General features: G+C 47.8%; 10 protein-coding genes across 10 annotated transcripts in view; 7 read left to right on the top strand and 3 right to left on the bottom strand.

Moving 5' to 3' along the window:
- Positions 1–2,092, bottom strand: part of PFICI_04338 (uncharacterized protein) — a gene marked incomplete at both ends in the record, with an annotated part of 3,396 nt that extends 1,304 nt beyond the window's left edge. Inside the window, one exon of the mRNA XM_007832919.1 lies at positions 202–2,092. Coding sequence (XP_007831110.1) covers positions 202–2,092 — 1,891 coding nt within the window. The remainder of the gene's footprint in view (positions 1–201) is intronic.
- Positions 2,093–3,650: 1,558 nt separating this feature from the next.
- PFICI_04337 (uncharacterized protein) lies at positions 3,651–5,250 on the bottom strand (the record flags this gene model as incomplete). The annotated part of the gene is made up of 4 exons (XM_007832918.1): positions 3,651–4,149; positions 4,214–4,641; positions 4,700–5,185; positions 5,239–5,250. The coding sequence occupies 4 exons, from the start codon at positions 5,248–5,250 to the stop codon at positions 3,651–3,653; spliced, it is 1,425 nt and encodes a 474-aa protein (XP_007831109.1).
- Positions 5,251–6,306: 1,056 nt separating this feature from the next.
- On the top strand, positions 6,307–8,391 carry PFICI_04336 (uncharacterized protein; the record flags this gene model as incomplete). The annotated part of the gene is made up of 1 exon (XM_007832917.1): positions 6,307–8,391. The coding sequence occupies one exon, from the start codon at positions 6,307–6,309 to the stop codon at positions 8,389–8,391; it is 2,085 nt and encodes a 694-aa protein (XP_007831108.1).
- A 978-nt stretch (positions 8,392–9,369) lies between these two features.
- PFICI_04335 (uncharacterized protein) lies at positions 9,370–11,369 on the top strand (the record flags this gene model as incomplete). Its single annotated transcript, XM_007832916.1, has 2 exons — positions 9,370–9,590; positions 9,659–11,369. The coding sequence occupies 2 exons, from the start codon at positions 9,370–9,372 to the stop codon at positions 11,367–11,369; spliced, it is 1,932 nt and encodes a 643-aa protein (XP_007831107.1).
- Positions 11,370–12,024: 655 nt separating this feature from the next.
- Positions 12,025–13,068, top strand: PFICI_04334 (Protein TOXD; the record flags this gene model as incomplete). Its single annotated transcript, XM_007832915.1, has 1 exon — positions 12,025–13,068. One exon carries the CDS (start codon positions 12,025–12,027, stop codon positions 13,066–13,068), a length of 1,044 nt encoding a protein of 347 aa, XP_007831106.1.
- A 706-nt stretch (positions 13,069–13,774) lies between these two features.
- Positions 13,775–14,748, top strand: PFICI_04333 (uncharacterized protein; the record flags this gene model as incomplete). The annotated part of the gene is made up of 2 exons (XM_007832914.1): positions 13,775–13,819; positions 13,867–14,748. 2 exons carry the CDS (start codon positions 13,775–13,777, stop codon positions 14,746–14,748), a joined length of 927 nt encoding a protein of 308 aa, XP_007831105.1.
- An 82-nt stretch (positions 14,749–14,830) lies between these two features.
- On the bottom strand, positions 14,831–15,783 carry PFICI_04332 (uncharacterized protein; the record flags this gene model as incomplete). Its single annotated transcript, XM_007832913.1, has 2 exons — positions 14,831–15,245; positions 15,320–15,783. The coding sequence occupies 2 exons, from the start codon at positions 15,781–15,783 to the stop codon at positions 14,831–14,833; spliced, it is 879 nt and encodes a 292-aa protein (XP_007831104.1).
- A 924-nt stretch (positions 15,784–16,707) lies between these two features.
- PFICI_04331 (uncharacterized protein) lies at positions 16,708–17,882 on the top strand (the record flags this gene model as incomplete). Its single annotated transcript, XM_007832912.1, has 2 exons — positions 16,708–17,403; positions 17,460–17,882. The coding sequence occupies 2 exons, from the start codon at positions 16,708–16,710 to the stop codon at positions 17,880–17,882; spliced, it is 1,119 nt and encodes a 372-aa protein (XP_007831103.1).
- A 771-nt stretch (positions 17,883–18,653) lies between these two features.
- Positions 18,654–19,335, top strand: PFICI_04330 (uncharacterized protein; the record flags this gene model as incomplete). Its single annotated transcript, XM_007832911.1, has 3 exons — positions 18,654–18,951; positions 19,005–19,085; positions 19,268–19,335. The coding sequence occupies 3 exons, from the start codon at positions 18,654–18,656 to the stop codon at positions 19,333–19,335; spliced, it is 447 nt and encodes a 148-aa protein (XP_007831102.1).
- Positions 19,336–20,616: 1,281 nt separating this feature from the next.
- PFICI_04329 (uncharacterized protein) lies at positions 20,617–21,865 on the top strand (the record flags this gene model as incomplete). The annotated part of the gene is made up of 2 exons (XM_007832910.1): positions 20,617–21,368; positions 21,445–21,865. The coding sequence occupies 2 exons, from the start codon at positions 20,617–20,619 to the stop codon at positions 21,863–21,865; spliced, it is 1,173 nt and encodes a 390-aa protein (XP_007831101.1).
- Positions 21,866–22,812: the final 947 nt, after the last annotated feature.

Below are 22,812 nucleotides of genomic sequence, written 5' to 3'. Positions count from 1 at the left end.
CAGCATTTTCTTTAAGAAGCAGCTGCATGATCTCTGTGAAGCCTCCACTTGATGCTGCTAGGAATGCTATGTCGTAGACTCCTCGAGCGGTACCACCGACATGACTGTCAAAATGCATTTCGGATAGTTTGCTCTCGTCGAGTCCCCATTCATGAAAAGGGTTTTTTTCATATCGATGCCATTGCGCATCAGCGCCCATACCTCGCGGATTGTCCCCTTCTCGATTTGGAGCTACCACAAAGGCGTAGCCCAGAATCAATTTTGTACACCAGATAGCACCAGCCCTGGCAGCCTCAACCAATAGACTGGCATGGCCGTCCTGTCTTTGGCCTCTGTCAATGGGCTGCAGCTCTGATTTCTTTTGCATCGTGTGTTCCAGTAGACGGGCGTGATCGAATGCAACCGCGATGCTCTTGACGGTATCCTGGTCAGCCATCCGCCGAGGCAAATACCCGCGTCTATTATGGTAATTCCGATACCTGCGCTTATAGGCGTCACTTTCTCTCCATATTTCAACCCAACCCATGTCAAAGAAGCTCAAATAAGCTGGGACAAAGATATCGCTTATGTCAGCAATAGTTTTTCCTCGGGACATTTGGCAGTTCCTAAAATGTCTGGTCCACTCATTTATGGTGTAGTCCCAAAACCCACAATTTGACGAGGGGGCTTCAAATACCACAGAAAAAGGATCCTTTGCAAAGGCTTCCGCTAGTATAGGCCAGTTTTGAAACTGATGCAAAGACAAATAAGCAATGCAGCTCTCGGCCATCGTGGAATGGACCTTGTATTCATTCATAGAGTGATGCCAAGTCCTCGTGTTCACATCGGTGCTCGATTTTGGTGCCATAAGGAATTCCTTTGCGGTCTGGTGGATCAAATAGATCTTCTCGTCATGGATGGTAACGAAAGATCCACATGTACGAGCCAGCCATTGGCTAAAATCATCATCTGATTTTAGGCCAATATCTTCCTCAGAGCTAGCACCAATGTGATCCCGTACATGGACTGCAATATTCATCTCTTGAAGTGTAAGGGGTCGGTATGCAGCGAGGAGGAGTTGTAGAAGGACCCGTACGTCGCCCATATCACCTTCTGAGACTGATTGTAGAAGCTCCTCATATACTTGGTGCACAGATGATGGTGGGTTTTGTATCAGCCTCTCCGACTCAGCCAACTTGTTGTAACTTTGTTCGAGTACTTCAAAGACCAATCGTGACCAGAGATATGTCTTCTGCTCTGAGCCTTGACGCAGTAGCGCATCCCGGATAGTTGCTTGTCTCTGGATACTGAGGCCGTTCTTTCTTGAAAATGCCTTGAGGTTATGATCCAAGACGAGTTCGATCTCGTTTCGTATCTGGTCCCTTTCTTCCGTACTATCGCCAGAGAGATGTATACAATCCGGGTTGAGCTCAGAAAATTGGTTCAATATTTTGGGGTATCCACGAGTTGTTGCCAAGAATCGCAGCTTGAACTTTATTGTGTCGGCCGACTTTGACCTCATAGACAACAGGACCTTAACAAAGGTTTGGAGGTCTTCATCTTTGCACTCGTCGAGAGCATCCAAGACGCACAGGATCTCATTCGAAGCTGCGTTCGTGGCGGCTTGAGTGAGGAGTGTCCATAATTCCGATGTGGGCTTGGTCACTCCAGTCCTTGTGCGTTTGATTTGATCTTGCAGATCGTCGACGACTCGATGGTTGTGTTGGAGTACCTGATGCAATATGGCGCAAAGTCCATTTGCAAAAGTTCCCTGTTCCGCGTTATCTCTGAAGAAGAAATATGCAATAGTCGCGTCTGGCTTTTGATGAGGAAGGATGTTCTCTACAAGGCAGCGACTTAGAGTTGATTTCCCACAGCCGGGGTCTGCAGAGACCAGCAACAAGTGCTCGCTATCGTCGTCTATCCATTTTCGAAAAGCTTTGTGGTTGCGAAACCATTCAAAAGTACCTGGAACGTGTTCAGGATTGAGCCTCATTCGTTTTTGGTAGTCAATTGTATTGAAGCGCTCGATAAGCCCATGTCGATAGGCTCGCCTAGCCTCGTCCGCCTGGGCATCTTGCGCTTCCGGGAATCCCGTCTGCGACTGGCTCATTTGTTCGAACTGATGCAAAAAAAAAAGAAAGAAAGAAAACTGTTTGCCTTTGGTAATGCCTGGGTGGAATCGAGCTTCTTGATTGTCTCGCTGTTGCTGAACGATGTGCAGTCATGAAGTAAGAATTCGAAGCTGAAGCCATGGAATCAACCCCTCATTTTGGGATCTTCCGTGATGAGAAAATCCTGCTGACGATAGCTTGCAGATACCTGTCCCAATGAGAATCGGGACGCGGCCCAACGTCGTAGCGAACCAATCATCCCATGCGGCTGTGTAACACCACTATGCGAGAACTCGTATCATAGGCGACTTGCAAATATCGTCATGTTAGTCCCAATGATCCACCTGGCCGTGCTCCATAATTGTTGCCATTCCAGCTTTGACGGCTGAACTGTCACAAATGGAAACCCGCTATACCACCAGGGAGCCGTCAAAGCTTTCTATGAATATATTTCGATGAGGAAAATCACATGACAAACATTAGAAAAGTGTTCTTTAAAGAGATTAATCTTCCAGGATGTGGTTATTTATGAAGAACCTGACACTCGTTCCCCGTCCACCCCCTGACCGCATTTATGATCCACACAGGGACCCTGCCCCATCTTGCTGAGAAAGAGCTTCCAGACGAAGCGCATTGCATACTTTGTGGAATGATGTTGCCTCGATATGTGGGGTCTGATTAAGGATGAATAATCGTTAGGATTCTAGGAACACTCGAATATTGGCATGGTTCATTACCTCATGTTAACTTACCTACCTATAACCACTATTAGGCTAGTTCCTAGTGTGGAGCTTCACATCTTGTTCAGCTAGTGCAGTGGTTTGGTGCGTCAGCATCACTATACTGATAGTACTCTTACCTTTGCCATCTATCAGACGGATGACCATACTGCGTGGGCTTTCGAGTTTGACGTTGTTTAATGGAGGAAAAGCACGCTTGGATACTGTCAGATTAGGCACTTGCACTGGGTACTAGTACCAAAACACCCGCAGCCACTACGGCATTTCCGCCCTCTTCTTCTCTACAAACTTCTCCATAGCGGCACTTTGCCGACGTAGATTGAGAGATTCCACCTGAAGATCACCACTCTCGTAGATCCGTAGCTAGGATCGACATATTCGTTCACTTCAATTTGACTTGCCGTTATTTCCGAAGGTTACTGGTACAAAACAACAGGCCTCTGGCCTTACAGATGCGTACTGGAGCCAAGCCTACCATCTTAGACAAATATGGCTGACGTTCAGCTCTCAAATGCTACGGTTCACGGACTCATGTTTATTATCTTCCATTCTGTATTTAAACCATCATCTATGACGCCAAGACACCTGGTGTTCAGCATGACTGTGGTCGGTGATACCGTGATTCATTTGAATACAGAAAGCACGCGCTACACGTTCTCACAACCCAATTTCTCAAGGAGGAATTTCCATGAACCAGGTCCTTATTAGACAGCCATGAAGGACGAGAAGGTGGAAACGAAAATAGGCCATTGTTTCAGATACGATTAGAGGTAACATCGCTCCATTATCGACCGCACAGGTCAACCTTCCTGCTCATCTAGGGTTTTGCTAAAGAGTCTTCCCAGAGCTTAAAACCACCGGGAACTCGTGTTTGAAACATTCCTTGAGGATCGGAATGCCGACTGACATTTCTCAACATCGCGAGGTTGTCTTCTCCGTAGCTCTTCAAAGGATCCTGAGCAGGGCTCGCATAGTTTAGGTACCTGAACTTGCGCAATTTATCCACAGTGCATGCCGCATCGTCGAGCTTGTATATCAGTTCGCGACCAATACGCTCTGCACTCAATGTGGAGGCAGAATTACTCCAAGATACCGAGATGAGCAGAATGACACCATTTCCATCAGATGGAGATGTACCAAGTGAATTTTTCTTTTCACCGTGCCGAGTCATGATCGTTGGAAGAGGCTCAAACGTCATGCTAATACTCACATCGGCGGGATACGAGTCACATCCGAGGCTCTCGTTTGCAATGCTAAAGAGCGCAACGAGTAGATCGCCGTCCGCGGCATATGTACTTGTGAAAAAAGCCTGATACCTGGAGAGACTAATGAGCTTGGCTCAAGATTACTTTGTGCAGTTTTGTGGGATGCGAAACCTACTTCTGGGCATACGGAGCTTCAGTAGCCAGAGTACTGATACTTTCGATTGTCGCTGTAGTCAACTCCGTGATGTTTGGGATCGCAAACAATTCCTTGTACACTTCCGGCTCCATCTCTGGCAGTGTATAGATTGGCACGCTAACGATTGTCCATTCGCGCGTCGTTTGATTGAAAATGAAACTTGTGACAATTGATGCATGGACGTCATAGTCATTTGCAGACGCGATCCTGGCGAAAGCTCTGAGGATTTGTTCTGCATAGTCTTGACTCTGGAACAAGTGACCAGCTCGCAGCGGTACCGCATCGATGGTGTAGAAGTCGATGGCCGTTACCACGCCAAAGTTGTTGCCGCCACCCTTTAGAGCACGATAGAGATCGGGATTTGACGTTGAGTTCGCGTTGACAATGTCTCCTGAAGAGAGTACGACCTGTGAGCAGGCTTAGCGACTACCGAAAATACATTGGCTTAAATTCACTGGAACAAACCTCAAAGTTTACTACAGTGTCGCATGTCCACCCGACTTGTGGCGAGTAGTACGATATGCCACCGCCTATAGTCAGCCCTCCCACCCCCACTGCCCCATTTCGACCCCCAGTGACGGTCTTGTTGTATGGTTGAAGCGTGTCGTACACATTGCTCCAAGACGACCCGGCACCAACACGTGCAGTTGAAAAGTCAGCTGAAATATCGGTAAAATTCAGCCACGACAAGTCCAGCGTCGGCCCGCCATTGATATTGGCGGCTCCGGCAGCTGGGGCATGACCCTGAGTCTTGATAGCAAAGCTGCAATTTGTAATGCGAGAGACGGTGGAGATGAAATCTGCTACGTCTGTGCTTGTTTGGGGAAGAACAACGCATCCAGGCACGAGCACCGCCTCTTGCGTGGACCAGTAGCTCGTCTCGGTCGCATTATAAAGACCAGTTCCGGGTAGGTGAACCAGATCGCCCAGCACGACTGCAATTTGTGCACACTGACGGTGTTATCCATATGTTCAAGGAGTCTGGTTTAGTGATTCGTGCTTACACATGAATCCATGTCTATCGATGCGTACTAGGTATGGGGTGGTATTTCTTTTATTCAAAGAACACTTGTCATCCTAAATCTGTGGACTTTCTTGGCACCTTTTATAAGTGATGCGCTTCTGCTTAGTGCTTATGTGCGCTACATAGAACATTTGCGGGGAACCTAGTCAACGCCACTCAAAGATCCAATCAATGCGGGCACGGGTACGAATATGCACCCGTGCAAGGGGTACCATAGTGTTGACTCAGGACACCAGGACAGTGTCGTAGTCATACTCTCTTCTTTGTGTTCGATGGTTGAAGGAATTCTGTAGTCGGGTATATCATTCTGTTGTCCGTTGTGGCTTGTAACTTTGTTGTATCCTATTTCTAGAGTTCCTGATATAATGGCAAGATGATTGAGACTGATAATCTCAAGGCCCATGCATGGGAAACTTGGCCTTGTACTTTCGTTAATGATGCATACTTACAGTATACTAAGAACCGTAATTTCTGGGAATTGGCTACAAGTTGGGCTTGCCAATTCTGTATGGCCTATTGGGACTATAGGATATCTGAGCCAAGAGGGGTGGAAACTCCGTCGCATTATGTTGAGAAAAAATGATAAGGATAAATGTGGCTAGTTCTTTTGGACGCTGGATAGATCAAGATTGGAAAATACGTCTTTTTTCGCGGTGTCACGATGCAAACTGTGCAGAGAGTCCGGTTTAATCGACCGCTACGGTATCATATTAAACTGTTATACGTATCCATAACCACTATTAGGCTAGTTCCTAGTGTGGAGCTTCACATTTTGTTCAGCTAGTGCAGTGGTATGGTGCGATATAAACAGCAGCAAGCCTGCAGTATCTTGTTACTTTTGCGACAACGCTGACGCTGGTGCAGGCCCATGTAAACATGGGGCTCTACTTCAGCCTCTCCGTTCGATGATGACCAAGACTGTTGTTGATTGGGCAGATTACGATTCGCGTGGTCCACCAGCCCCTCGACATCTTCAAAATCCCCACACAGGTCATATCTGTAAGATAAAATTCGGTATTTGATCATTTATTCGCTGTTCAAGCTCAACATGTCGGCGCCGCAACATTCGCTTACAAAGGCAGTGCCAGAAATAATTGTCCCAAGCGAGTGGGTACCGGGACATAATGATTCCACCACGCAGCAATATGCAAAGGCGCGTGGGCCTGAGAGCCCCGTGCCCCTTTCTGCAGACCAAAACTCTAACCCTTGCCCGCGATGCCATTGGAACCGACAATCAGCAAAGCTCTTTCCATGGGGCGGAGACGAAAATGTATTACAGCCTCCATTCATGACACAGCAGTCACAGGAGAGCTGCATCCGATGTCGAATCCTCCAGCTCGCGGTAGAAGCCGCGGGCGTGAAGCTAGGCCCCAGAGATATAATCTGGATTGATGAAGATGGCTGTAGCATCCAGTTTGAGGAATCCCTTGAATTCGGAGATGTCATCTCCCTGGATATTTTTGCGGTAAATGACGACAGAGGCACGCCGCCGCCCGAGTGGCTGCCTCAAGGTGTTAGGAGACCGCCAGATAACACGTCGACATCACAAGCCTTGGAATGGTCAAAGGCTGAGATTGAGCAATGCTGTCAATCTCATACTCGGTGCCGGATTCCTCCAAGCTCGTTTGCTCCTACGCGCCTGATCGATGTGCGCCCACAAAATGTGGATGGTGACGTTGTTCTCCGGGACGGATCATCTGTGCCTCGGGGGTCCCGGTATTGTGCTCTGAGCTACTGTTGGGGGAAACTCAAGCCCGCATGTCTCACCACCAAAGCTACATTGCCACAGAGGCAAGCCGGAATACCATGGTCGTCCCTACCACTGACCTTTCAAGACGCGATCAAATGGTCACGATCGATGGGTATAGACTATCTGTGGATCGACAGCGTGTGCATCATCCAAGGAGACGAGGAGGACTGGCGTCAGGAATCGGGCCGCATGTTCCAAGTCTACGGCAATGCATACGTGACACTTGTGGCCGCCTTTGGTGCTGACTCGAGCGCGGGACTGTACTCGTTGCAACACAACCAGGTCCCTGCCAAGCACATTGCCAACCTTTGTTATGATGGAAGCCCAGAGACAACGTGGCCATTATACGTGCGCCAAGCGCTACACGATAATTATTATAACTGGGAAAATCAGGAGCTGCCGGGCATCCTCCCGCTGCTTCAGCGTGCCTGGTGCTATCAGGAGCGGCTCATATCTCCAAGGACGCTCCTCTTTGCGCCAGGGGAAATGGCATTTCAGTGTTTCGAGCGAGTATCCTGCGGGTGCGGAAGAGATGACGCGTCGCTGGGTGATGCCACATCAAACAGCAAGCACAAGCATATCCTTCCTCGCTCCACGGACAAAGGTCACAATGATGATAGCTTGCACCGCAATCCTTCCCAGACCTGGTGGCTGCTGGTTGGTGCCTATACTGATCTCAACATCACGGCAGAGAGCGACCGACTACCAGCATTTGCTGGTGTTGCCGAGTACATTCACCAATTCAGAAGGAGCGAGAAGTACCTCAGCGGTCTCTGGTCTGGCACTTTGGTCAGTGATTTACTTTGGATTGTGCTTCATCCGACCGACGGTTCCCGGGCCCAGATCCAGCCAACGGCCACGAAGAACCCAAGCTGGTCTTGGGCGAGCGGATCACAGGGTCGAACTGTGTCCGGGTATGTTAATGACTTTGACTCTCATGTCGAAGTACGAGAAGCAGAGTGTCAGTACGCGGCAGACAACTCGTATGGTATAGTCACTGGCAGTCGTTTAGTCCTTCAAGGACGGTTATGGAAATTCTCTTTTGCTCTGGAAAAGGAGGAAGGATCGACATGGTTTATTAGCCCACATGCAACCTTTAGGCTGAGGAACCCAGTCCCCGGGCGATTTAATCATCTCCACCTCGATAGTGGAAGTCATTGGCGTAAATGGCGTACTCTTTCACGATTCGTTCTTTTGGAAATGGGAAAGAGTCAAAGCGAATCAGGAGCAGTGACGTGGTACATGATTTTAAAATCTACTTCAAAGTCTTCAAACACCTTTGTCCGACTAGGTCAATGTAGTATTGTCACAAAGTCTCTCACCACCGCTGACTGCAAAAGATGGGAGAACCTAGGAACAGATACCGTGTGTACCATTGAGTAATACGTTTGTTATGCGACTCTGTGTCCGATCATCTTTGCAATATATATTATGGTCGTCGTGGGATGTCTCTTTTGTTTATTTCATGTGGCTTTTCAAGTTGCATCAAAGCCTCAAGGGCTGACTTAAGCTATCGTAAGCGTTGTGGCCAAACCAGCAGCAGGGAAAGGTGTCTGAACTATATACCCGAGCGGGTGATCTGCGGTGGATACTGACTACGTCGGCGTCGCCTCTCTTTTATTGATCGTAGAATCTAGTTTGCTCCTTAGCTTCTCTCTTTTGTAGACTAGAAGTTCACTCAGACATCTTTCAATGCTCCCTCGAGCGTCTCGTCTTCAGCTTCCCTTTCACATATTGGCTCAGGTGAGAGTCTGTGCAATAATAGAATTATTGAACGAGAGCAAGGGACAGTCTCTGGATACAAGACGTTTGGTGTTTTATGCGCTGCAACTTTTAATTGACTTGCGACAATCGTTTTCGAACCGGCATCAAAATTACCATTTTGACGATTCAAGCTGCATACATTCACCCTTGTCATTACATGGCTGTTATGGGACCATTTCGCTACGCTGTTGATTGTTTGTATGCAAGCCATGTACCTGGTGCAAGGATTACTCGATTCTGGTGTGAAAGAAATCTTATGCTTGGCATAATACGAAAGGTTGTGTCTTGATACCCAAGTCAATGTACACACAAACTCATACACCGCCCCAATATGGTTTCGGGCGGGGCGCCCAATGTGGGTGTCTCTCTAGTACCTAGATAGGTATTTTCTCCCCCACACACGTGTAACAGGTACCCCAGATGGGTATTTCCGCCCTCTGACGGCGATCTGACAACGTTCAGCGCCGTCAAACCTCAGCCTCACCATGCGGGGTAGAGAGGGTGAAATATCAACGGAATATTCGGGGCCTGCGACATTTTCACCTTTGAGAATATCTTTGCTCAGTCATCTTTACTTGGGTCTACAGTATCTCCACAATGCGGCTCATCAATGTCGAAACATACAAGCTCGACGTTCATGCCACTTGTCCCAAGGGCGAATATGCCATTCTCTCTCACACGTGGGAGGACGACGAGGTCAGCTTCCAGGACTTTACGGGTCAGCTCGACTTGGCAAAGACGAAGAAGGGTTACGCCAAGATTGAGCAGACCATAAGATTGGCACGCAAAGCCAATCTGAAGTGGGCTTGGGTTGATACGTATGCAATCCCTTCTCCCTCTGACACATTCACGTGGATTTTGGCTGAGTTCATTCACAACTACCTAGTTGCTGCATAGACAAGAGAAGTAGTACCGAGTTATCGGAAGCCATCAACTCCATGTTCCAGTGGTACAAAGATTCCGCCATCTGTTATGCGTACCTTTCAGACCTCTCACCACAGTCTTCCACCATGGACAACAAAGCTTTCCAGCGCTGTCGGTGGTGGAGCAGAGGTTGGACTTTGCAAGAGCTCATTGCACCGAAGAAATTCCACTTCTACGACAAGGAGTGGGACTTTTACGAGAAGCGAAAGAGCCTGGCAATGCAAATTGAATCTTTCACAGGCATTGACCATCGAGTATATCGACGGGGGCCCACCCACTTCCGGGTAGCACAGAAATTGTCCTGGGCTGCTAAGCGGGAAACCACAAAGGAAGAGGATATTGCATATTGCCTTTTGGGTCTTTTTGATATCAACATGCCACTCCTATATGGCGAGGGCGACAAGGCCTTCATCAGATTGCAGGAGGAAATATGTAAAACTACTTCTGATTTCTCAATATGGGCTTGGACAGCAGATTGTGTTTCCGAACCATCAGACGCCAACCAAGACTTCCGCGGCCTTCTCGCCCTGAAACCGTCAGAATTTGCCCGATCCGGTGAATTGAGCAGGGGCATGCATCACGAGATTAGGAGAATATCCGTGATCAGCCAAGAGATCCACCTTTACGGCACCGTACTATTCTCGAGCCCAGAACATGGTCTTTGGCTGCGCGTGGGAAAACGGGACGATGACGGCGCTGTATGGATTGCTTTGACCAAGACCGAAAATGGATATGTTCGATCACGTCCAGATGTTCTTGGACTGACCTTTATTGACAAACCAGCCGAGCATGAGATGAACCCGCAGCCCTGGGAGATCCTGTTGTATGGCGGAGAAAAACAGAGAATCCCTGGCCGAATCCCTGGTCGAGAAAACATTCAGTGCAGGAAATACTTGGAGGACAAGGAATCGGCCAAGCTTCGCAAGGCGGTGGACGACTCCCTTCTCATCGACCCCGGGCCCCGCGTTGAGATAACAGCAGCATATCCCGAAATCTGTTGGAATTCATACACGAAGACATTCCTGCCAAATCGATACGATGTTGGAGTCTTTGAAATCACTGTCAAGAATGGCGCCAATCATGTGGCATTTGTCTTGCTCTGCCAATGGCCAAAGTACGACTCGAAAGCAAGCATTGCCGAAACACGGCGTTGGGAGCATGTCAAGTACGTCATCCTGCGCAGGACTGATAAACTTGTTGACTTTTTACAAGTCATCAGTGACGGCAAAATGATTGCTCCACGCAACAGGGCAGCGGCGTGTCGAATGATGGAGGCAGAGGTGTGTGCCGGTTGGGACACATCTGCTGAGAAGTCCAGGGATCTATTGTGGCAAGACGATATGAAACGATTCGGCCTGCAAGGCGAGCTGACACTGAATGTTCAGCACGACAAGCTTTCGCTGAAGCTCGCTCGAATCAAGCTCTCCGACTTGAGCAAGGAAGAGGGCACGACGGGTAAAAAGGTCCATCGTGCCTCCAAAAATGGAGCTTCACAGGATCAAGCTCGCCAGCTCACACCGAGCCCTCCAGAATCACAGGACAAGCATCAACAACGCCACCAGTCCAATGACGTCGATTCTAGTGAGCAGTCGGAATCGACAACGGGGTTCCAAACGGATTCGGACGCGACTTATTCGTTCAGTGATAGTGACAATGATAGACGAGGGCCATGAAGGCCGGTGGGATTTGCCCATGTATGTCCGGACAAAGTCCGAGATGGGCAGCGGTACTGGCACTGGCCTTGGTGAAACGAAATCAAAATTGATCATGTTTTTTATTGGTATTGCACTGACAGAGGTAGTATCCAACGCATGGGACAGCAGCGCATCGCATGCATCTTCAACGTTTACGCCAGACGGCAGATGCATATACCGGCCTGAAGCCAAAGGTCGTTCATGAAAAGATCGATGAGTAAGCGGGTAACCTAGTTTGAATTGGTGAACTCTTCATTTTTCTTTTCCTCGTCTGCCGGCAGCCGCAAGTGGGCTTGCATTTGTAATCTGCAGTCGGAAATCGAGCGGCTCAACCCGAGGACCGGCGAAAAATTAGCCCTGATTAAATACGCTACGTCACGGTCTATGACTTCCAGAACAAATCACGAGCCAAAAGGTATCCACTGTCACTAATCTGTGGTTTTAAATTCTGCTAGATTCTAGCTCTGCGCTTGCGTCTGCCGACATATCCACCTGGAATAAAGGATAATGCGATATTGCCCACGATGTGATCCGTATATATTATCAAGATGTCTTTCACGCCCAACCAAGAACGTTGCGATTGTCAACTCTATTTTCTATCTTTTTAAGAAAAAGAATCATACTGCAGTTGACCATGTCAACCCAGAAAGCAATTATCGTCACTTCTCCTCACCAGGAGGGCCTCGTCACTGACCGGCCTATTCCTAGTCTGCGAGACGACTATGTGCTCATCAAGACTGTCTGCGTCGCTTTGAACCCCACGGATTGGAAGCACATCAAATTCCTCGCACCACCGGGTTGCCTGATAGGATGTGACTACTCTGGAACCGTTGAAGCCGTTGGCAAGAATGTCACAAAGTTCAAAAAGGGCGATCGGGTCTGCGGATTTGTCCACGGTGGCAACGCCGTCCAGCCAGAAGATGGAGCCTTTGCCGAGTACATTGTGGCCAAGGCTGATCTTCAGGGCCATATTCCGAAGGGGCTGAGCTTCCAAGAGGCCTCTACGCTTGGAGTCGGTATTTACACGGTCGGCCAGGGCCTGTATCAAAGCCTGCAGCTGGCTTGGCCCGACAAGCCCATCGACACGGCCACGCCCATCCTGATTTATGGAGGTTCCACCGCCACTGGCACCCTCGCCATCCAGTTCGCCAAGCTGTCTGGTTACCATGTCATCACGACCTGCTCTCCGCGCAATTTTGACTATGTAAAGTCACTTGGAGCCCACCACGTTGTGGATTATAATGCCCCCGATGCTGCTGCCAGCATTCGGGAATACACCAAGGACTCTCTTCAGCTTGCCTTTGATACCATCTCCCTCGAATCCAGTGCCAAGTTCTGCGATGCTTCGCTTTCGACAAAGGGTGGCGACTATAGTGCGCTACTTGCCGTCGGTATCGACCGAGAGAACGTCAAGGACCGTTGGACATTGGCGTACACCGTCGTGGGCGAGGAATTCACCTTTGGCAATCAGCCTTGGCCTGCAAAGCCTGAAGACAAGGAATTTGCGGAAAAGTTCTGGCCTGTCGCCAGCAAGTTGCTGTCCGAGGGCAAAGTCAAGGTCCACAATGTCAAGGTCAACCCAGGTGGTTTGAACGGGGTGCTAGAGGGCTTGGAGCTCATGAGGCAAGACAAGGTTAGCGGCGAAAAGCTTGTATACAATATCGCTGAGACTTCATAAATTATCCCATCGATGGTCGGGTTAAATAAACATCGATTTCCATGACAACAGAATTGGCCAGTCCACGGCTCTTGTTGAAAAGAGTCTCTCATTTGATCATGACAATCTTCGCTCGGGCGTTGACGTGGGACTAAAGTGAACTACATGTGTTGCATGCGCTCAACGGCGTACAGACGGCAAGTTTATGAGAAACCTCTAGAGCAGTTGACTTTGTGCAAACCTGTTTCACTGACGTAGTCAGTACCCACTGCAGATCACCTGCTCGGGTATATTAGATAGCTCTTCAGCACCTCTTTCTTGTAGATCTGTAGGATCAACTCAGACTTCTTTCCAAGGTTTCCTCAATTTCATATTCCCTTCACATATTGGCTCAGGTGAGAAAATCACATAACCAGTTTGCGATCCGACGTCAATGTTCCCTCTATACCTACTTGGGTATCCAATACAGTGTATTACTCATCTTCTCCAAGACTGAGTGGGGAAGCTTCGGAAGTTCCGACAGCTTGCTAATCAGCCTCGGCCGACAGGAATATACGTCATTAAGCTGCCGAATACTCGTTTACCTAGGTTTCACCTTTCTATTACCTATATATTTTGGTCGAATTTGGTACCTGAAGCAATTCAGGCAAATTCTTGGCTGAAACCTTTATTCGTTATTTTTTTCATCTCGTTTTATATCTAGTACTTATAACTACTTGCCGTCAAAATGGCTTCCCAATTGTTCTGGATTGGCCTCGGCAATATGGGCAGGGTAAGTTAAAAGCGCACAAAACACCATGCCTTTATTAATGAATATAGGGCATGTGCAAGAACCTTGTCGAAAAGGGGCCACTTGGTGGTTCGCCTCTATTGGTGTACAACCGGTCTTCCAAACGGTCCGCCGACTTGGCTGTCAAGCTAGGCAGCAAGGTCAAGGCGGTTTCATCAATTGAAGAAGGCGTCAAGCAAGCCGACATCATCTTCACTTGCCTGAGCAATGACCAGGCCGTCGAAGACGTCTATAGGACCATCTCGGCGCTCGGCAATATCAACGGAAAGCTATTTGCCGACTGCTCCACCATCCATCCCGATTCTACAGAGAAAGTCGCAAAGATTGTCACAGATGCTGGCGCCGACTTCGTCGCTAGCCCGGTCTTTGGGGCACCGCCAATGGCCGACGCAGGGCAATTGATCTTTGTGCCTGCCGGCCCCAAAGCTGCCGTTGAAAGGCTTCGACCCTACACCACGGGCGTCATGGGTAAGGCTGAGCTGCCCATGGAAGATGAGCCATACGGCACGGCATCTACATTGAAGATTATTGGCAACACATTTGTCTTGAACATGGTCACTCAGCTAGGCGAGGGTTTTACATTGGCCGAAAAGACAGGAGTCGGCGCTGCGAGGGTCAAGAAGTTTGTTGATGGACTCTTTGGAGGCCCTTACAGTGCATATGGTGAAAGGATGCTCAGCGGCGCATACCATAGTATGGAAGAGCCGTTATTCTCGGCAGACAATGCGATCAAGGACGCAAGCCACGCTGAGGACTTGGCCAAGACAGCCGGGATGGAAGTCAAGAATGCTACTACGGCTAAACAGTATCTTGAAGAGGTTGCTGAACATGCTGGTGGAGCAAAGGGAGATGTTGCTGCAATTTATGGTGCAGCAAGAATGAGAGCTGGGCTTGAATATGAGAATAACTAAACATTTCCATTTAGAGGAGCAAGTTGGTCAACGCACCGAATTTAATCTAATTACTACAGCACCAGTAGAGGCCGAAATGCGCTTAGATGTGCGCCCTGGGCCATTGCAGCATCAGCATTGTTTCTTCTCGATGTGATACGCACATTTCGATATCTTTGAACAAAGGTACTGCCCACCCTTTTGCAGCCCAGTGCATCCTCTCTGGTACCTTTAGGAAGATGGTGTAGTAAGACAGTAGCACCAGAGCATGATCTTCACGGTTTCGTATGTCTGTCAACATTAGCCCATCGAGTGAGCAAGCCCACAAGAGGACCATGCCAGGCTCAACGTGTGTCCCAGCAGAAGCCAGGATCCTAGCGCACATTTCAAGACCGTCGATACATTTATTGTAACGCATTAAATTGTCTTCATGTAGTTGAGCTGAAAAGGCTGCACGCAAGCGCGTAAGAGCCGAGAATGTATCCAAAGGAAGCAGAGAGCTGGCAAGTGATGGCAGGCTGAATAATTAATTAGAACACGCTGTTCCAAGGTAACAAAGTAGCAAAGTAATATTTATAGCAAAGTTTCTCACCTGCTGTCGTCGACGTCAACGCCCCAGATACCTTGAACCATGGGAGCGAACTCGGTGTTTATAAGACGCGGGAGGAATGGGTCCAGCAGTGCTTGCAGCCCGCGTATAACGTTGAACAGTTCCAAAATATCAGCAATTGGCTCTATTAAACGTTCATTTTCAGATCGAGTTGGTAGAGAGTAAACAAAGACAACGACGATCGAGGCAAAACAATATATTGGCCTCCAATTGCTCGAGGTGGGGGTTGAAAGAGTTGCTCGAAACTCCCTCAACGCCTCGGCCTGGAGAAAAGCTGCCATGGTCAGGTATTCTTGTCGGCTGTTTGGCGTGAGAAAGGCCTTGTGTATAGCAGCAAGAGACAGTATTCCTCGTCTAACGTAGCCAACCTGATAGCCACTCCGCGGGATGACAGCCAACCACACATGACGAATATCGTCCCGCAAGGACAAGGAAGAAGCCGTCATGTTGCAATAGTGGTGCATCAGCTCGAATTCCCGGATGTGGAGTGTTTCCGAAAACGATCTCGAGGCAGCGTCAAGCCCTCCCAAGATTGCTGACCAGTCAAGGGACCCATCCTGCCCGTGCGCTGCCGTGGTGCCATCGCGACGATACTCCAGAAAAGGACCTGTTTTGTTTGAAGGCAGAGACGACGCTTCAAAGCTGCAGGTGATGCCGCTCCGTCGACACTTTGAACAGGTGGGGTGCTGTTCATCGCACTAAACACGGGTCAATGCACAGCTCCGGCAAGACCGTGTAGAAAGACAACATGAAAGCAGACCTTTACTTTTCTGCGTTTGCAGCCAAGACAGCCTTTGCGGGACTTTGTGTGCTTACGCTTGGGCAACATGGCGGCTGGGTCGGATTCATACGCATTTCGGTTGCGATGCGAAAAGGTGGAAAGGCTCGTAGCAGAGGCTGATAGTCATTTATTTAGGAGGTACAGTTATCCTCTATCGCACCCACAAGGTCCAGGCGTGCTAGCAATTTTGGCCTTCGCTTGGCTCGCTTGGGGAGCGCACTAATGCGATTGGGCAGCCAACTGTCCATTTTGCGGGGCTTTCTATAGCGAAATTGTAATTCTACAAATCGAGTTGGCCCTGTTTACTAGCCGCACGCACTGGTCCCAGGCAATTGACACTGTCCCGTGGCACCGCTCCCGAATTGATTGCAATATTCACTCGGTTATGGACCCGAAGTTCTCGGGTCAAATTGTTCAAGCAGATTCAACGACGGTAAGCTTCTGAATTACCCGGATCCAGCAGGCCATTCGATTCTCAAGTATTTTCAGGAATGGGTATATAATGAGTCGCAAGACCGCACCACAAGCATGATCTATATCTCCGCTCATTTCATTTCAAAGGCCCTTGCATACACTTCTTCCTGATCCAATGGCTCGCTACGTTTCAGCAATATCAGTGCTCCTGGGCGCAACCGCCCTCGGGTCTGGGTCAGCAGCCAAGTGCGGCGGCAATAGTTCGACTACTTATGCCATTCCCTTGGCTGCAGCTACCGGCGCTGTTGATGTCGAGTTTACATCGACCAACGCAGTGCCTGATGCCCCCAAGCTGTCAGCCATCAACAGCAGCTCTTTTGATTGGTGGTACTTTGACACCGTTTCTCGGGGTGGTGATCAGGGGCTTGCCATCTTATTCAACGCAGGATTGAGCTCAGGTCTGCTCGGAGGAAACAACGAAACCGTCCCATACTTTTCGATTTCTGGGCTGCTTGAGAATGGCGAATACTTGAATTACGTTGCATGGGCCGAGGATGATGGCGCCATCATCACCACAGGATCCGATGGTTCCTCCAAAGCCGTCTGGACAGGCACGGGAGGCAGTTGGGTTGCTACAGCCAACATGGGAACATACACTATAAGTGTCAACGCGCCGCAAGTCAACGGGACCATCTCTTTCAAGTCGGTTGCACCAGCACACAATCCTTGCGGACCTATCCAAACTGGTAGTGATCTCCTTGTGGCGCCCAGTATTGGGTGGACGAACCCTCTGCCTGATGCTGACATAAGCGTTGATCTCGTGACCACTACGGGTCCTGTCAAGTATAGCGGTGTTGGATATCATGACAAGGTATGCATTCTTGTTCCATTCGCATGAGCTTTCATCTGACTATTCTGCGTCTTTAGAACTGGGGCAGTCAGCTTTTCCCGAGTACATTCAACTCATGGTACTGGGGACATGCGCGCGCGGGTGCGTACAGCGTGGTTTGGTTTGAGGTGTTGGCCCCATCCAATGATACACACTACAGCGGTTATTTGGCCAAGGATGGTCAGATACTTCACAGCGCTTGCGGTGCCGAGTCCATTACCGTCCGACCTCTTGACACGGCCTATCCCCGGGGCGACGACGAAAGCTGGCCAAGTGGCTACACCATCGAGATGGAGATTGGAGAGCAGAAGGAGCTTTTCACAATGACAGTAACCAATGTTGGCATTTTGAATGATGCGGCTTTGGCTCACCGATATGTTGGCACTGCCAATGTCTTTTTCCACGGCGAGGAATTTAGCGGCATTGGGCAATGGGAGGAGTTGTGGCTTCCTTATGTATAAATGGTCCTGGCTAATCATCAAAAGTCTGTGTATTTATTTATGTTGAAATAGGAGCCCAGCCTCCTTCTTTTCGGGCTTCACGCTCCACTATAGACTAGATACATATACCTTTCTCTACTCCCATAGATACGTACAGATACTCAACCAACTCATCAATCACTTCACTCACCATAACCTCGTTCATCTCAACAATTTAGACATGATACCGTTCATTATTGTATTATAGCACACCTTGGTATGTATAATCCGCTATCCAATATTTAGCAGGTGTCCGTATTTGTTGTCTCACTGGCGGCCTCCGCTAAAAGTGTAGTGTGGCAGGGATGAGTGCCGGGATCCGGGACCCATCTTTCCTCGTAAAAGGTCATCGTCGGCCCGGTCCACAGCTTGCTCATACGATCTATCTCAATATGTCTGTACAGTGACTTACCTAGGTATTGAGACTCCATATATGTACCCTGTATACTATAATAGCCACGAGGGCTACTTATATCCATATCCGAGTAATCCTTGTACCAGCTACATTGCTTGCATGCAAACAACCAACAAATGCGGATCTAGGCAGAAGGATCCTAGCTAGTATCTATCTACACTTCTTTGGCCCGAGCCAACAAACGTTCATTCCTTTCGGTTAATCCCTCGGACCCATTCAACTCAGCTGCCACTTCACGCGGTGGTGGCTACATATTTAACCAGGACATGAACTCGGGCGCTTCTTTGTGAACTAGGGCTCAGCCGTTCTCACCATCTCCCAAGACAAACTTCATCAGAATGACTCTGCCAATCTTCAATTTGAACGCTCCTCGGAGACTGCCGCAACAGCCTAACCCAAACGCGGTCCGTGACTACATTCGTCAGACCCTCATCACCAGGCTGGATACAACTTCTACCTTTGCAGACGAAGTAGCCGCAAAATGGCCTGTTCGACGATCATATGAACTCTACGCAGCTTCATCCGAGAATCTTGGCAAAGTTTTTGGCCAGGAATTAGGGCCTGTCCTACATCGTATAGTACAAGATGATATTCGCGAAGACTGGTGGAACTCTTACGACGCACTGCTACGGTCAGGTATGGTTCATTGTGTCGAGCTTGAACTCTGAGCAAGATTAACAATTTTATAGGATTCTTGGCCATTTCTGTTACCCTGTCAATCTATTTCTTCGTTTGTGCATGCCGGGGATCGACTCTTCGGGAGGCTCGCTGTAAGTTACCCTCCGTACCGTATGATCATTTCAGCCTTTCTGATTGCGCGCTGTGGTAGACTGGATGAAATATTTCTTTTGGACAGCTGGTCCAATGACGCTGACATCCGTTCTGCTATGGCCCGATTGGCAATTTCATTTGGGGTTTCTTTTATTTATTAGTCTATTGTGCACCGCAGCAGGTGCGTTCATTGGAGCCATTGCATGGGCAGACTCGCTTGCCGAGAGGCAAGAGAAGCAAAGGTCCTGATTAAAAAAGCGCAACTGTATGTCATAGACATGACAGGTGTTAGCAATCGGTGATCTGCGTGGTCTGGTCTTTTGGGGAATCGCCAGATGGTAGCCAGGCAGCTAAAACCAATATTTAGTGCAGACTGGGCGAAACAGCTGATGCAAATGCATGGAAGCTGGAAATAACACCGTTTTGGGATGCAGAACCAACAACATCTAACGGTTCCATCTTGGCTGACTCATAATTCAAGATTCAAGTGAGAAGGTGACAGAATTGAAGTGAATACGTTTGGTCGTAAACTGTACAAAAGAAATGTTGTTATTTGGATACAGGTCTCCAAAGAACCATCTAATTTTTGAACTGGGTTTCTTCTTTCAATCCTACCAATCTAATGCACTGAACATGAGTCTTTAGTGTCTGCAACACCTTAAACTTTTCACTTTCATATGACTTCGTTCAATAAACCTTTCACCCAGACTAATATCAACATGCCTTGGCTCGGCGCTTAACCATTATTTTTACCCCTTTTGGCGGGAAGATGAATTCCAAAAGCCACTTATTCGTCAGCCTATTCGTCTCTGAGAATTTTACGTCATAGTTTGTGAAGAGGTAGGAGATGAGCATCTTGGGCTGGAAATCTACCAGGTAACGACCTGGACACGAGTTGCGGCCGCGTCCAAATACGAGCAAGTTTGATGTTGATAGGAAAGAGTGAGGGCTTCTGATGCCCTCAGCATCGATCGAGGGTGAACTCTTCTCACCACCAATGATAGCAAGCTCTAATGAACTGCGCCGCAAGTTGGGTCACAAGATGGACATACCTGATAAAGACGCGGGCAGGGTATGTGCGTGGGGGAATCCATATCATTGATTATCAAATGCATCATAACAAGGTTGGGCTGGGAACAAGGGCAGAGCTGAAGGATTTCAACCATGTACGATTATTCATCTAGACTAGTCTTGGCATTCATCACAGCATGAGGGCTACTTTAATTCATGTTGGTGGACAAAGAGGTCCTTGATCCACATTACAGGCGGGACTAACAGTAGTGTATATAGTAGCGTAAATACCAGCATCCACGCGGCGCAATTCCCATTTCTGCCCTTGTCGCCATTACAAACTAAGCCCTATACGGCGTATAGGAGACCCAACAGCAAACAATGTTCCAACGCAAATTAGAGGCAAGCATCAACCAACCTCTATTTCATGGCTCCCTTTCCTCTTTGCCTCAAACGCATCCGTGATCTGCCTACTCAAGAAATTCTCCCTGCCCTGATTTTCTCATGTTGAACACCAAAATGCAATTTGCTCACTCAGGGATCGATCGCTCCGCACTAATGCTGAGATCTTTCGGCATCGAGGCGGCGTTCCTCGCCTTCTTTGTCGCCATCCTCGGCACCATTCCACAGGCCATATTCAAGCGTGCTTGCGCTGTGATGCTGCTGGCCGCATTGACATATGCGATGGAAAACTCGATTGTACCTCTGTGCAGGTCTCGACCTCACTGGGCTGCAACCGCAGCTTCGCTGCTTTGGGTGCAATTCCTCAGTGCCTCGAAAATCATAGTGGTGTCTCGAGTTCAGATGGCTCAAGTGGCTCCTAGACACCGATCCGCTCTCGCCCGGGCCAGGTCGGTCACTGGTCTACTCTGGAACATGCGGCGCAATGGCACCCAGTGGCAGGTCAAGAATGTGCCCTCTGTCAAAGGCCTGCAAAAGCAAGGTCGCGTCGATTTCATTCTACGACGTTTTGCTGTCACGATATCCGCCTACCTGTTTGTCGATATTGTCGTCTCATTGCCTCCGGCTGACCCAGCAATGGTACACGTCGACAAGGCCGCCCTATTTCCTCCGCACGGATTGTCCTTGGAGGATCTTATATTCCGAGCCATTATGACGGCCTCGTATTTTCTCATGACGGGCCTACTCAACCTCTGCATGGCGAACGTTGGCGCCATTATCTCTGTTGCCACTGGACTGAGCAGACCCACCGAATGCCCACCCTTGTACGGATCCTTCGCCGACGCCTACTCGGTTCGTCGTTTTTGGGGGTCAGTCCACTCATCAAATCCCTTGCCCCGAGACATGCTCCCTGCCCCAATGCTTGATGCTAACTTCATGTTGCAGAATCTCCTGGCATCAGATGTTCCGCATCTTTCTGACTGGTCATGCCAAACTGATTATTGATGCTGTGTTGCCATTCTCGCGTCAATCTGCCATGTCCCGATATGTGCGGCAGACGGTTGCTTTCTTAATCTCCGGTGCAATTCACTACCGCGCAGAGCAACTAATGGGCGTACCAGACAAGGAAAATGGTGCCCTTGTATTCTTCATGATGCACAGCGCCATCATCATATTGGAGGATGCTGTGCAACCTCTCATCTCTGGAATATTACCTCGGTCTCTTTCTCGCCCGTTGGGCTATCTCTGGGTTGTAGCCTTTTTTGTCTGGACAACTCCTCCCTGGATGTATCCAGGAAGTAGGCTCGGGATTGATCCAGCTGCCCTGCTTCCATTTCGAGTCTTGGGACCGTTCATAGCAAAATAATTCATATCTTGGAGGATAAGAAAAGCTTTCTCTATAAAGCTTAGAGTTGTACATTGGCGACCAAAAATGGCTCTAGGGGTGTTTCGATGAAGACGGATCAAATTGCACAAATGCTAGCGAATTTGGTAGCTTGTGTCGGGAAACTATCATTCATTGACCGCTGCAATGACATGAAGCTCAAACTGGGCCAATCGGCATTGTATTACACACGCCGGCTGGTCACTCGGCTTAGCGATGACTTGGGCCGAGCCAGCGCCTATAAATATACTAACCAGTCGGACCCACTTATGCAACGCACCCCCTTTTGCAACAGGATTCCCCGCAAAACAGTGATTTTTCAATCTTTTATAATTAATTAACAAAAAATGGTAAAAATAAGGAGAAACTTATTTTAATATCTTTTATAAATAACATAATAAATATTATAATTATTTTAATATTATTATTTTTAGTTAAGCTATAATAACTTATTTTAATATATACTTTTTAAAAAATACAAATTTTATTTTATAAATTTAATAAATAAATAAATAAAATTTATATTAATAAAATAACTTTAATTATACTTAATTATACGTATAATAAAAGTATTAAATTTAATTTTAGCTTTAAAATAATACGTTTTATAATTTTTTAATTTATTTTAAAACTTTAAAATAAAACGTATTTTAAAAATTTATAAAAAATATAATATTAATATTTATTAAAGATTAAAATCATTATATATATATTTTTAAGTTTTAAATATAATATATTTAAGTTTTAAACTTATATTATAAGTATTTATAAAGATAAGCATATTTCCTTGAATTTAAAATTAAAACTTTTAATATTTTATGCTTATAACCTATTATAAATAAAATATAAATATTTAATTAGCATTATTATATTTATTTTTTATTATATAACGTTTATAATATAAAAATAGTTTTAATTTAATTTTCCTT

Source organism: Pestalotiopsis fici, assembly GCF_000516985.1.
Source record: "Pestalotiopsis fici W106-1 unplaced genomic scaffold PFICI_Scf_3, whole genome shotgun sequence".
NCBI classification, from domain to species: Eukaryota; Fungi; Ascomycota; class Sordariomycetes; order Amphisphaeriales; family Sporocadaceae; genus Pestalotiopsis; species Pestalotiopsis fici.
Note: the sequence above shows the minus strand (reverse complement) of the source record. Positions and strands in the feature narration are given on the sequence as shown.